Source organism: Staurois parvus, unplaced genomic scaffold (assembly GCF_062004578.1).
Source record: "Staurois parvus isolate SC_StPar_1 unplaced genomic scaffold, SC_StPar_1.0 ptg000099l, whole genome shotgun sequence".
In the NCBI taxonomy this organism is placed as follows: Eukaryota; Metazoa; Chordata; class Amphibia; order Anura; family Ranidae; genus Staurois; species Staurois parvus.
Genome location: NW_028317895.1, coordinates 6,234,069 through 6,248,916, shown reverse-complemented (window position 1 = coordinate 6,248,916; position 14,848 = coordinate 6,234,069). Strand labels below are relative to the sequence as shown.

At 42.2% G+C, this 14,848-nt stretch overlaps 1 protein-coding gene across 1 annotated transcript in view; it reads right to left on the bottom strand.

Moving 5' to 3' along the window:
• Positions 1-14,848, bottom strand: part of LOC149467843 (lateral signaling target protein 2 homolog) — a 67,326-nt gene that overhangs the window by 3,464 nt on the left and 49,014 nt on the right. Inside the window, exons 7-12 of the mRNA XM_089671146.1 lie at positions 14,394-14,495; positions 11,732-12,106; positions 9,803-9,882; positions 9,273-9,374; positions 7,801-7,881; positions 3,098-3,201 (exon numbers count right to left, since the gene is read on the bottom strand). Coding sequence (XP_089527272.1) covers positions 3,098-3,201; positions 7,801-7,881; positions 9,273-9,374; positions 9,803-9,882; positions 11,732-12,106; positions 14,394-14,495 — 844 coding nt within the window. The remainder of the gene's footprint in view (positions 1-3,097; positions 3,202-7,800; positions 7,882-9,272; positions 9,375-9,802; positions 9,883-11,731; positions 12,107-14,393; positions 14,496-14,848) is intronic.

Below are 14,848 nucleotides of genomic sequence, written 5' to 3'. Positions count from 1 at the left end.
TCACATTTCTGTAAAATATTTTAATTATATCTTTTCATGTGACAACACTGAAGAAATGACACTTTGCTGCAATGTAAAGTAGTGAGTGTACAGCTTGTATAACAGTGTAAATTTGCTGTCCCCTCAAAATAACTCACACAGCCAATAGGGCTCATGTAAACTGCAGCTGATAAATTCACGTTTAGGAGCTGTTCAGCGTTTTTTTCAGCAGCCCCTGAACTCTCCCTAATGTTTTGCCATGTGTCCATCTACACATCTTCGTTTACAGTCATTTATAGGCATTTGAGTTTACAGTCGTTTTTTTGAACACAGAAATATTGCGTTCAGCAGCCGATTTTATCAGCGTTTCAAACGCAAAACGCTTATAAGCACTTGCGTCTGATTTTTTTTTTTTTTTTTTTTAACTCTTCCAATTCCTGATGCTGTCCAGAGCCTTTTTTCATCATGAATAATGCATGCAAAGCATTTCCAAGGTACTCAGATGGACAAAAAACACTGAAAAAACAGGATGTTCCTACCAAGCTTGTCACACATTTTAAATAACCAATTCACACCTCAGACCTCTCCCACCCTTGGAAACAAAAGATATGTTAATGACCATTCACACCTCAATTTCCTCATAAAGACCCCCTGCCAGGTGGCCTAAATGACACCAGACACCCATCCCACCCTTGGAAACAAAAGAAATGTTAATCAGCGATTCACACCTAAGCCAATTCAACACATCTGCTGCCTCAGCTTCTACTCTCTGTATGTCTCTGAAACAGTCTGAAATAAATAATTTACCACTTTTCAGTGCATTCTGGGCATTTGGGAGGTTTTTCTGAGCTTATCTTTAAAAAAAAAACGCTGCTAAACACAAACGCACATAAACGGTATGCAAACGCGGCTAAACAGACATTTTTTTAACCTACGTTTTCCAGCAGTCAGTTTCCATCATTCAGAAGTGTCCTGTGTACATGAGGCCTTAATGTCTAAACCGCTGGCAACATAAGTGAGTACACCTCTAAGTGAAAATGTCCAAATTGGGCCCAATTAGCCATTTTCCTGCCCCAGTGTCATGTGACTCTTGTGTTACAAGGTCTCAGGTGTAAATGGGGAGCAGGTGTGTTAAATTTGGTGTTATCACTCTCACTCTCTCATACTGGTCACTGGAAGTTCAACATGGCACCTCATGGCAAAGAACTCTGAGGATCTGAAAAAATGAATTGTTGCTCTACATAAAGATGGCCTAGGCTATAAGAAGATTGCCAAGACCCTGAAACTGTGCTGCAGCATGGTGGCCAAGACCATACAGCGGTTTAACAGGACAGATTCCACTCAGAACAGGCTTTACCATGGTTGACCAAAGAAGCTGAGTGCACGTGCTCAGAGTCATATCCAGAGGTTGTCTTTGGGAAATAGATGTACAAGTGCTGCCAGCATTACTGCAGAGGTTGAAGGGGTGGGGGTCAGCCTGTCAGTGCTCAGACCACACGCCACACACTGCATCAAATTGGTCTGCATGGCTGTCGTCCCAGAAGGTAGCCTCTTCTAAAGATGATGCACAGGAAGCCCGCAAACAGTTTGCTGAAGACAAGCAGACTAAGGATATGGATTACTGGAACCATGTCCTGTGGTCTGATGAGACCAAGATAAAACTTATTTGGTTCAGATGGTGTCAAGCGTGTGTGGCGGCAACCAGGTGAGGAGTACAAAGACCAGTGTGCCTATAGTCAAGCATGTTGGTGGGGGTGTCATGGTCTGGGGCTGCATGAGTGCTGCCTGCACTGGGGAGCTACAGTTCATTGAGGGAACCATGAATGCCAGCATGTACTGTGACATACTGAAGCAGAGTATGATCCCCTCCCTTCAGAGACTGGGCTGCCGGGCAGTATTCTAACATAACGACCCCAAACACATCCAAGATGACCACTGCCTTGCTAAAGAAGCTGAGGGTAAAAGGTGATAGACCAGCCAAGCATGTCTCTAGACCTAAACCCTATTGAGCATCTGTGGGGCATCCTCAAACGGAAGGTGGAGGAGTGCAAGGTCTCTAACATCCACCAGCTCCGTGATGTCATCATGGAGGAGTGGAAGAGGACTCCAGTGGCAACCTGTGAAGCTCTGGTGAACTCCATGCCCAAGAGGGTTAAGGCAGTGCTGGAAAATAATGGTGACCATACAAAATATTGACACTTTGGGCCCAATTTGGACATCATCACTTAGGGGTATACTCACTTTTGTTGCCATCGGTTTAGATATTAATGGCTGTGTGTTGAGTTATTTTGAGGGGACAGCAAATTTACACTGTTATACAAGCTGTACACTCACTACATTACATTGCAGCAAAGTGTCATTTCTTCAGTGTTGCCACATGAAAAGATAACAAAATATTTACAAAAAATGTGAGGGGTGGACTCACTTCTGTGAGATACTGTAGCTCCTTTACCATTTTCCCTTATGTATATGGTTTGTCTGAGTTAATGTTTAGGACCTTTGGTCAGACTAATTTGTTATGTGTACAATATATACTGAATTTGTGGACACTTAAAAGGTGTACAAAAAAGGTGTACCTGTACAAAAAAGTGCTGCTTAACGAGCTTCAGCCTATGGCAGTGTAGGGTTGTGAGTTATAACACTAGTCTGTACGGCTTAATCACAGGAACTGCATTGTCCGTATGTCAGTTACCATCCGTTTTTGGTTTGTTGTGGTGTGTTATGAAGCATAGACAAATGTCATCCAAATACAGTAAATAGTATTGAGCGGTGGAGAACGCCTCCACATGTAGCAAAAGTGCGGCCATGCCTCCTTTTGGAATACTGGGAGGGAACCTTTAGTAGAAACTGAAATTTCCAGAATTTTTACTTTATCCCAACCAATCCTATCCACATTAGATTATACAGCAGCAATTTATACAGACTGTAGATTAAAATATCCTGTGGCCACATTCTGTGAAAAAGCATCCATTTTTTTTTATAGGCAAAGTGAGTTAACACATACTCTGTATAATATTTTTTTTTTATAAAACACACACATATATATATATATATATATATATATATATATATATATATACACATACACATACACTCATACACAGACGAAAATTTTTACCTTTCCACAGCTACGACAGTGATGCCGTCTACGTAAAAGTGTAAATGGTGCATAACAACTCATACATTGAGTGCTGGCGCTGTCAGGAACCCATTCTGGAGTTACTAGAAGGAAGATAAAACAAGCACGCAGTTAGTACAGATTTGGGGACTGAACAAGGAAGCAGCAGGATGAATCCTCCTGGACACACTCTGAGAATGGTGCAGGTGATGGGCAATTTTAGCAAAAAAAATGCATAAAAACTGATGGGAAAAGCAGATTTCACATTTTTCATGTGCGTTTCAGTGAGTTGTAAGCACGTTGCAGATTCCTGAGCAGAAAAAAAATCTGCATGTGATGTGTTGTGGTGTGAACGAACAGGGCACATATAGAACAATTATTTTTTTTGTGCCCTCGAAGAATGAGTGCAGAAAAATTTACATCTCTGCACATGGTGTGAACGAGGCCTTAAAGTAGCCCATTGTATCAGTACTTACAATTGCAGGGCACTAGGAATCTGAAACTTTAGGTAATTTCTTCAATAGGTTATTAGATCAATCCATAAAGTGATATGAAATCCTTAGTTTTTAGGCAATTTCTGCAGCTGATTTAAAGTATACGTTACTTCAACAAATGTGATTGCAAATAAATAAGTGTTTACATGTTATGCAACATACATAGTGCCTGTTCATTTCAATTTGTTTTTAGATTCCTCCCAAACACCTGGTGATCCTGTCAATTCCCTTTCTCCAGTTATTCTGACTATGCCAAGTATGGAACTAAATTCATGCCAACGTGATCAGTTTGCATACCGTTGCGGCTTCTTCTGAGATATAAGATGCCATACTCACACAAGACATCCTACATCTCCCGTATTCACGCTCCCTGCCCAGTGCTGCTTAGTTGAACATAGCAGCCCATGGAAGCTCCTTAAGGTATGCTGCATCAGCGGCATACACAGTGGGGAGAGTACTTCCACTGTGTGTGACGAATGAGTGTACCTATCAATTCTGAATACAGACCCCCGCTATTTAGAAAAGGGAAATACAGAAGGTTTTGCAGTCATGTGACTGCAAAATAGAACTACTGAAAAAGGAACCAAACTGTGATTCTTTACTAACACCATTGAGCTTGTGGTATAGGTACAACATTTGCTGTCTTAACATGTATTTATGATGTGATCACAGATATTTAAATCACTTACCAAGCTTCTTTGTTTTTTATTCCTTGCCTATATTCCAGTTTTAGCTGGTTGCAGGACTGCTGCCCAAGGTTTCCTGTTTCTAGGTGGCTCCCTATTATTGCAGCATCCTATGGAGCCATCCTTGCATGTAGGGACCCAGGTTTTGTCTACCTACAGTGTGTACAGCAAATAAAACACAGCCCTGAGGTCTAGGATGCACTTCCTGCTGCTCCCCACCCCTTCTTCCAGCTAACAGAATCACTAGTGACTGCACTGTCCACTGTTAACTTTTTTTGTGAAGACTGGAAGTTCAAGGAAGCAGTACTGAGAGAGCAGGGGCCAGCAACATTGAAAGTTGTAAACTGCAAGTGCTGCGGTAAACACCAAAATAGTTTACTGGGGAATGTGCTTGATGTGTTAAACTAAAAAGTGCTGAGGGTTTAATATCATTTGAAAATGAAAAAACTACATAACATACAGGTTAACTTAAAATTAAAAATTAGTGAAGCGCTTGTATCACATGAATACAATCATGTATCTCCATATAGTGTAATTATAAATCAAAGTGACCACTATATATAATAAATGTGTGTTGACTCCCTCTAGTGAAAAGAAAAAATAGTGTCAACCAAAATAGCTAAATAACACACATTAGGAAACTAAATATATAGTGCATAAATCAAATATAATGAACAGAATATATATATACGTGAAAACAGAATATTGGCCACATACAATGGTGTCTAAATTATACATAAATGATATATGCCATAGGTGAACAAGACAATATCAAAGGTGAAAAAAAAATATTCCATGCATGTGACTGTGCTTTAAGCTGGAACACACACGTGATCTCCACTTCTAAGTGCAAGTACTCTCCTTCAAATGGCAGCAATGCCTGCTCACCTCCCTTCCTCGACCCACACAGGGCCTCAAAGCAGTTACCACCTCAGTGGTGTATTCCTCTGGCAGACTCCTTATTCCTCCTCCTCTCTTATGCAACTCATAAAAAGACAAGAAAGCCTTCCATAGTGTAGTAAATTTAATAGGCAAAGTTAAAAATTACAAAGTTTTCCACTCACATGCTCCTTTCCATAAAAAAGCGTTTTCCCCAGCCTGTGGGTAGATATGCATGCACCTGGGGGAATCCAATATGGCCACTGTGTCCGGACATACGTCACCAGGAAGTAGACAAACCGACGCGTAGCGTCACGTGCGTCGTGACTTCATCAGTTTTGAACCCTGATGAAGTCACGACGCACGTGACGCTACGCGTCGGTTTGTCTACTTCCTGGTGACGTATGTCCGGACACAGTGGCCATATTGGATTCCCCCAGGTGCATGCATATCTACCCACAGGCTGGGAAAAACGCTTTTTTATGGAAAGGAGCATGTGAGTGGAAAACTTTGTAATTTTTAACTTTGCCTATTAAATTTACTACACTATGGAAGGCTTTCTTGTCTTTTTATGAGTTGCATAAGAGAGGAGGAGGAATAAGGAGTCTGCCAGAGGAATACACCACTGAGGTGGTAACTGCTTTGAGGCCCTGTGTGGGTCGAGGAAGGGAGGTGAGCAGGCATTGCTGCCATTTGAAGGAGAGTACTTGCACTTAGAAGTGGAGATCACGTGTGTGTTCCAGCTTAAAGCACAGTCACATGCATGGAATATTTTTTTTTCACCTTTGATATTGTCTTGTTCACCTATGGCATATATCATTTATGTATAATTTAGACACCATTGTATGTGGCCAATATTCTGTTTTCACGTATATATATATTCTGTTCATTATATTTGATTTATGCACTATATATTTAGTTTCCTAATGTGTGTTATTTAGCTATTTTGGTTGACACTATTTTTTCTTTTCACTAGAGGGAGTCAACACACATTTATTATATATAGTGGTCACTTTGATTTATAATTACACTATATGGAGATACATGATTGTATTCATGTGATACAAGCGCTTCACTAATTTTTAATTTTATTTTGCACTTATTGGTATCAGCTAAGTGACAGCAGCTGTATTTTGTCAATTATTCCCATGAGCGCAGGAGGATCCCTTATTATACAGGTTAACTTGTTGCCGACTGCAGATAGCCGAATGATGGCTACACTGCGGCCGGCCAGTTCTGAGTGGACGTCATATGACGTCCCCCCAGAACGCGCTCTCCTGCACACCCCAGGGGGCGCGCACCCGGCAATCTCAGTGATCGCCGTGTCCTACGGACACAGCTGATCACGTGATGTGGTAAAAGGCCAATCACAGCGGCCTTTTACCACCTGATCAGCAGTGTCCAATGACACGCTGATCAGAGGGAAATGCAAGTGCCGGTTCTCGGCTGCACTTTCCTCACGCTGTCAGATTGTGAGGAAAGTACTGCCGAGAACCGGCAGTTGTCAGAGCGGGGATCGGCACCGATCATCAGGGCACTGATGATCAGTGCCCTCATGATCGGTGCCCAGCAGTGCCGCCCACTAGCTCCGCCCACCTGTGCCCAGCAGTGCACCCACCTGTGCCCAGCAGTGCACCCACCTGTGCCCAGCAGTGCACCCACCTGTGCCACTCTGCAATTTCACACACACCTGTGCCCAGAAGTGCCACCCACCTGTGCCCACCAGTGCCCACCCACCAGTGCCCACCCACCAGTGCCCACCCACCAGTGCTACCAGTCAGTGCCCAGCGGTTGTGCCAGTCAGTGCCGCCAGTCAGTGCCCAGCAGTGATGCCAGTCAGTGCCGTCTATCAGTACCCATCATCAGTGCCGCCTATCAGTGCTGCATATTAGTGCCGCCTATCCGTGACACCTCATTAGTGCTGTCTATTAGTGCCGCCTATCCCTGCCACCTCATTAGTACTGCCTATCAGTACCCTTTAGTGCTGCCTATCAGTGCCCATCAGTGCCGCCTATCAGTGCCGCCTATCAGTGCCCATCAGTGCTGCCTCATCAACGCACATCAGTGAAGGAGAAAAATTACCTGTTTGAAAAATTTTATAATAGAAACAAAGAAATTTTTTTTTTTTTTAATTTTTGGCAATTTTTTATTTATAGCGCAAAAAGTAAAGTGCCCAGTGGCGATTAAATACCACCAAAAGAAAGCTCTATTTGTGAGAAAAAAATGATCAAAATTTCATATGGGTACAATGTTGCATGACTGCGCAATTGTCAAAGTGCAGCAGCGCTGAAAGCTGAAAATTGGCCTGGTAAATAAGGGGGTATAAGTGCCTGGTAGGCAAGTGGTTAAACCTTAAACTGATCAGTGAAACTGGTAGGTACAAACCAACACTAAATTGTTTATCATGGAAAGCGGAAAGATCACTGCCACAAGTATAAAAAAGGTATGTGAAGTGAAAAGCGCAGTCTGAAACAAATATTAATCTAGCTTTGGAAATGGGTTTGGTCTCCTTGCCCTTTGCCCGTTTAAGCCACAAGACAGCAATAAACTGAGATCTGGAAAATATTTGAAAAACGATTTTTATTTCAATAAATGTAGCTTTGAATATGCTTATCAATATACCACTACGTTAGATCTGACATACCCACAGGAGTGCTACTGGCCTGCTGCTCTAGGTTCCGACAAACTGAACAGTCTGGCAAACGTGAAGCATCTTCAGCTGTTCCTAGCAAAAACAAACATGGAATCTAGGTCATTTTTCCACTCCTGTTCTCTCAAGAGGCATTTCTACAGCTGTCACAAAGACTTCCTAGGAAAAAAACATTTCTGTGCAAGATAAATCTACAAGCATCATAAATAAAACACCTCTGTGTGTTGGCAGTAACAGCCATGATGGTTTTTAGGGTAACCAAAACTAAATCGGATACAGAAACTGGGGGATGGTCAGACATGTATGCAGGACTTTTTTTCTCAGAGAATAGGTGCAGGAACTCCATCCTTCTGAGTCACCCTGGTCTCCGCCCCCTGCCCAACTTCAAGTACTGTTCCTTGGTTTCACCCCCTACCCACCTCCCAATACTGCCACTTTTAGAGAATACAGAATCAAGTATAATTTTATAGTGCTAAGTAATTTGTTAATGATAACAAGAAAAGCATTTAAATAGATCCCCTGCAGCCAACAAGAGGACCCCCCCTCAGCAACAATAGATCTCCTTAACCAGGGACGGACTGACCATTCAAGCACTCGTGCACTGCCCGAGGGCCCAGGGTCAGTATGGGGCCCCATGAAATGCCCCTGGTACCTTTTTATAGGCTTTTTTGAGCGTGGGCAAGGACACAGGGGCCCCATGAGTTGTTAGTCCACCCCTGTCCTTAACAATAGATCCCCCTTAAAATCAAACATCTGGCAACAAAAATAGATTTCCCAGCAGCCAGCATCAATAAACCCCTCCCTCAACAGTAGATCCCACCACCACCAGAAACAGAAGACCTACTAGCAACAACAGATCCTCAATCAGCAGCAACAGAACACACACCAGCAACAATATATCCCAATGCAAATATATATCCCCTCCAGCAACCAGCATCAATAGACCCCCCAGCACCCCCTGCCAATATAAATTCTGTGCTGGAAGCGCCAGAAATGCATTCCCCCATGTTCCTGCTGAAAAAATGCCCTACATGTATATATGACCTACCTGCACCCACGGCACACAGTCTCATAGGTGCTCCAAAAAATGGTCACCTCCATGCTAAAAGTTTAATTTTAAAAAGGTGTAGAGTGGTAACAGCAGGAGAGTTTGCTGCATTATCAACAGTAACTGGCCAGCAGGGTCAAATCTACCCATAGAAGAAAGCATAACAATATGTCATATGGCCAGTTTGAGCAATTATTCCAGGTCTAAGGGTGCCTCTTAACATAAGTGTTTCAGCAGAATAAGTCATTATATGGATATTAAAATAAAGGATTCACTCCCACTGCCTTTTACTATCTTTACATACACACAGATACATTTTATATTTTTATTCATGTACACCCACAGACATCTTTTATGAATCACTTTACGAACTAGCAATAGGACAGCGCAGTACAATTTATTGCGGCTCACAACTTACTTTCTGTGTCCTGCTGTTGCCTGGAACTCACAGCGTCAAACACAGTTTTCAAAATGACACGCAAGTCACTTGCAAAATTGGTCTGTAGCTGGTCAGCAACACCTGTAGAGCACAGCATTGCAATCAACCAATATCCCAAATCTGCATGCAAAAGGCTGGTATAGCATGCAAAATGATGCATGCAAAATGGTGCAATTTTCCACACATTGATGAAACATGCAAAAAAAATTTTTGATGGCACCCAAACGCGGCAAGCATGAAGCACATTTTTAAACATGACAAAAGGCACAAAGCTTGAAACCCCACATTGTATATATATAAAAAAAAAAAAAAAAAAAGCACATGCGTAAAGCCTGATGCCGCATAACAGTGTGAAAGGGGAAAATATAGGCAAATATGGCCACATATAACAGTGCTTTAAATACGAACCTGATGTTGCTTACTGCAACAATGACAACTGAAAGCAGAATGGTACTCTGGGGCAACACAGTTATTCCAGACATTCCATAAAATGAGGTCCAGTGACTTACCAGCAATGCATACAAAGAGGCGGTGCAACATGTCACGGTCACTGCGATACCGGGACCGCACATCCTGGAATCTCTGTTTTCTAAATACAAGTCAAAATAATGAATAAATTCAGCATTAAAAAAATGTAGGTACATCCCCAAATAAGCACACAGTATATAGCATAGCTTAAAGTGGAACTACACTGCATGTGTGCATCTCAAACCAAAAACACTATTTAATTCATTTTTAGTATGCAAAGCAAACTCCCTCATCCATTCATATTACCATGCTTTATTTTGCTGATAAATCAATCACTTTGAAAATCACCCCTTTAGCATTTCTGGCTCCAGCCATCTGAAGTTAGGGCAGATGAATTCGCTTCCTGGAATCTGGAAGCCATCTGCCCTTAGATCAGGAATGCAGGCAGGAGGGTGTGCTGAGCCAAGAAAGCTCCACTTTCCCTCCTGAAGACTCATGGGATGTGTGACATTTGCCTAGGCATAAAAACCAGGAAGTAAATGAAGAAATGTGTAAAAAAAAAAAAAAAATTAAAATGTTTAAGACAAGTAAATGTAATATACTTTCCTATCTACTACCAATATTAGCAGCCTAAGGACTGTCAATGTTGATCGAGAGGGAGTGAAGTTCTGCTTTAAGTAAACATTTTCAACCCCTTGACGCCGACTACATACATATTAGCAGCCTCACAGAACTGGGCTTTTTTCCTTGGGGTCTTTAATTTGCATACCTGTCTGTGCTGGGACTGCGCCGTTCTCTCCCAGCAGAAAGACCAAAGACCAGGGTGTAACTGAGAGCTGGGACCTGTAATTTCCGATTTTGGGTCACCTGATCACTGTGATAGCCTCTGATTGGCTATCACAGTGATCAGTCACTGAAGCCCGCCCCCCTTGTTTTCTCTCTCTGAATGATATATCTGTCCTTTCAGAGAGCAAAAAAAAAAAAAGTGTGTGTAAAAAATAAAGCAAAATACCTAGATCAAGGTTTAATCTAGATATGTGCCAAGGTTAGTGCTTGGGTCAAGGTCAGGTTTTTTTTTTGGGTTTTTTTTGGGTGGGGGGGGGTCCCCATTTTTAAATTAGTATCAGTGTCAGTTAGTGGCAGGATTAAGAAAAAAAAAAAAATAGCGCATTGTTTCTGGGCAGTACTACAGGCATAAACAACTAACATACAAAACATGGTATCGCTGCAATTGTCAGGAGCAGGAGAAATTATTTTGGGTTGTTTTTTGGTGGCAGGTTATGGTGGTAGCAAAAAATGTACAGCTACATTTAAAAATAGGGTTGTTTTTTTTTTTTTTACTATTTTGAGCCAGTATTCCTTTGGTAATAATTAAAAAAAAAAACAAAAAAACAAAAAACACACACACACACACACACACGGAGATATCCGTAACCATTTACCACCAAATGAAAGCCCAATTTGTTGTGAAAAGATCAAGGTATAATCCACCTGGATGCACAAAATAGTTGTGATATGTATGGTTTTGCTAACACATGTCAAAGTTGCAAAATTGTGCTTAGATGTTAAGATTTGTTTTACCCTTAGGCGTGAAGGGGTTAATATTCTTTACTTACACAAGACAAAAGGATTTCAACCTGTGCAGGAAGAACCTAATGGATTCTAGGGCCTTGGCTGAAACACTCAAATGCCACTACTTTTCCAACAATTTTTAATATCTTTACTACTCTACAAATAAAAAAAAAGTATACATACATACTTGTAGTCATTGCATGACCACAGATTTAACAATAGCACTAACACAGAGGCCCAGAATACCATGGTCTTTCAAGCCCCCAGTCAGAGCAGCAATACAAGGGAACTTGTGTTTAGCATTATATTACAGATAGACTAAAGAGATTACGTGATTGTACCGTAATAATGTTTCCGAACGTTCAAAAGTACATGTCATTCCCCCCCCCCCCATTTACCTTAAAGTGCATCTCAAATGCATATTGCGGAGTATCTCTAATGGTTTTGTTGCATGATGGAGTTTATGATCCTGGCTTGTACTATTGGCTTCTAAACCTATTGACATACTCTCAGAACTCAAGGCGGGATCACACATTGCCATGTTATGAGACTCAGACTCAGTCTCTTGTGGAGACTCCAGATCAGTGGTGCTTTGTGCAGTAGAACTGGCTGCCTCTGGTTGTCCTGTCTGGCTATCAAACTGAAAAGAACTGGAGTCAATAGTGGGCGACAGACATGATGACAGGTGCACAGAAGAGTCCTCAGACGAAGCAGAGCACAGAGCTCTCTCAAGCGAAAGTAACTCGTTTTCTGTTAGTATGCAGAGAAGTTCCCTAGAAAAAAAGGAAATAAAACAAAATATAATCTGATGCTGGGTTAAAGTGCTTTGGTCTTGAGTTACCACCTTTTATAGGGTATGACAAAACTTTCCAGCATACAGATTTTCAGAGGAATGTGCCATCATCCAGACAACTCCAATCTGGAAGATAGCGTTACCAAAAACAAAGCTCTAACAGACATCAGATGATTGTTACAGTTCAGTAGGGACAGTGAAAATTGTAGTGCTTTGGCAGTATCAAAACTCCATGAGGGTGTTGCAAAGCCATCATCAAGCAATCAGTAACTCTGCTCATGTACGGTTCCAGCCTGTTGACATTAGCTATGTGACCCCCAACAGTAAATCCCCCAAGCTGGAGGGTTTAGACCCACTCTTAGAAGTTGCTTTCTCCTCTAATTACATTTTGGAAGTGGGCTGCTGGAGCCCTTAAAAAAAAAAAAAAAAAAAAAAAAAAAAAAAAAAAAGGTTGATCATTTTCATTTCCATCAGTGGACTAAATTCAAAGACACACTGAAAATCAAAGTGAAAAACATAAGCAGCAGGCTAGTCCATTTGGCTGAAATTTCATTGCAGCAACTCAAAATGGCACTCAATAGTTTTTATGGCCCACCACATGCTTGTATGCATGCCTGACAACAGAGACAGAGACGACGGAGGGTGTCCTCCCAGATCTGGACCAGGGCATCACTGAGCTCCTGGACAGTCTGAGGTACAATATGGTGGCTTTGGATGAACTGAACCATGATATCCCAGAGGCGTTCTATTGGATTTAGGTCAGGCGAGCATGAGAGCCATTCAATGGTATCAATTCCTTAATCCTTGAGGAACTGCATGCATACTCTCACCACACGAGGCCAGACATTCTCATGCACCAGGAGGAACCCAGAACCCACTGCACCAGCGTAAGGTCTGATAATGGGTCCAAGGACTTTATCCGGATACCTAATGGCAGTCAGGGTGCCATTGTCTAGCTGGTCTGTGCATCCCTCCATGGATATGTCTCCCCAGACCATCACTAACCCACCATCGAAACAGTAATGCTGAACGATGTTACTGGCAGCATAATGTTCACCATGGCTTCTTCAGACCCTTTCACATCTGTCACATGCCCAGGGTGAACCTGCTCTCATTTGTGAAAAGCACAGGGCGCCAGTGGTGGACCTGCCAATTCTGGTGTTCAATGGTAAATGCCAATAAAGCTCTATGGTGCCAGGCAGCGAGCACAGGACCCACTATAGGATGTTGGGCCCTCAGGCCATCCTCATGAAAACTGTTACTGATTGTTTGGTCAGAGACATTCCCACCAATGGCCTCTTGAGGTCATTTTGTAGGGCTCTGGCAGTGATCATCCTGTTGTTCCTTGCACAAAGGAGCAGATACCAGTCCTGCTAGTGGGTTAAGGACCTTCTACGGCCCTGTCCAGCTCTCCTAGAGTAACTTCCCATCTCCTGGAAACTCCTCCATGCTCTTGAGACTGTGCTGGGAGACACAGCAAACCTTCTGGCAATCGCACGTGTTGATGCGCCATCCTGGAGGAGGTGGACTGCCTGTGCAACCTCTGTAGGGTCCAGGTATTGCCTCATGCTACTAGTAGTGACAATGACCCTAGCCAAATGCAAAACTAGTGAAAATTAGTCATAAAAGATGAGTAGGGAAAAAAAATGGCAGTGGCCTCCACCTGTAAAACCATTCCTGTTTTGGGGGTCGTCTCATTGTTGCCTATCTAGTGCACCTGTTAATCAGTTTCAGCTGCTTTTGGTGTTAATGAAATTAACAACCCCCTCTGCTACTTACCTGACCAGATCAATATCTCAGGAGTTTCATGGACTTGATGTTATACTCTGATTAAAAAGTATTCCTTCAGATTTTTTGAGCAGTGTATTATGTCCAACACAGTGCACATCTATCTTAGTAGGGCACAGTTAATTAGTTAATGCTTGCAATAGGATGACTTTATTCCTGTGAATTGTCCACACCCTCTTAGGCAATATGGGAGCACAAGGAAGCATGGGACACATAGTTTGGCTCATGCTTCCTAGATCACGGTTGGCAAATAAGCACCCACTGGTGCACAAACCAGGAATAGGAGAGTACAGAACAACTTTGTAAATTGCAAAACAATTTGAAAGATATTCCGGTGGGAGTTCCTTAATGTGTTTCACTGACAAAAATAGCAGCTGCATATCATCCCGAATATAGACAGGATTTGTATAGAATTTGGATACATTTTGTAGCATACAGTATGTATGTCTGCGCATCCATTTTTTGGATATTGTATTCACCTGATTTTCTTCAGCAATCCATAAAAGGGACTGAAAAGTTCACACATCTCCTCAGGTCTCTTCTGTAGGTTTAAGGGTCCGTCTGGAAAAATCAGCAGCCCACTATAAAAAGGTGCAAACAGGCTATGTTACAGGCAGATCACAAATGCATACATCATTCAAATAAATAGACATAAAACCTAGCAACCATGCAGCATGTTAAATACAGCCATCGATCTGCGGGAAAAACATTTTTTTTCATTGCATCAGTGTTCCTCTACAGAGTATATAGCTGCTGACCCTCACCACCCAAATCAGGATTGGCAGGAGGCATTGGCATTCAATGACATCGGAACACTAAATGCGTGCTATGGACGTCAGACGCTTGCTTTTTCAAACTGAATAGCTTTGTATGTAGTTCCCACCTCCAACATTCAGCTGAGCTTTAGATCACAAGTGTGCATTGACTGCTGTGT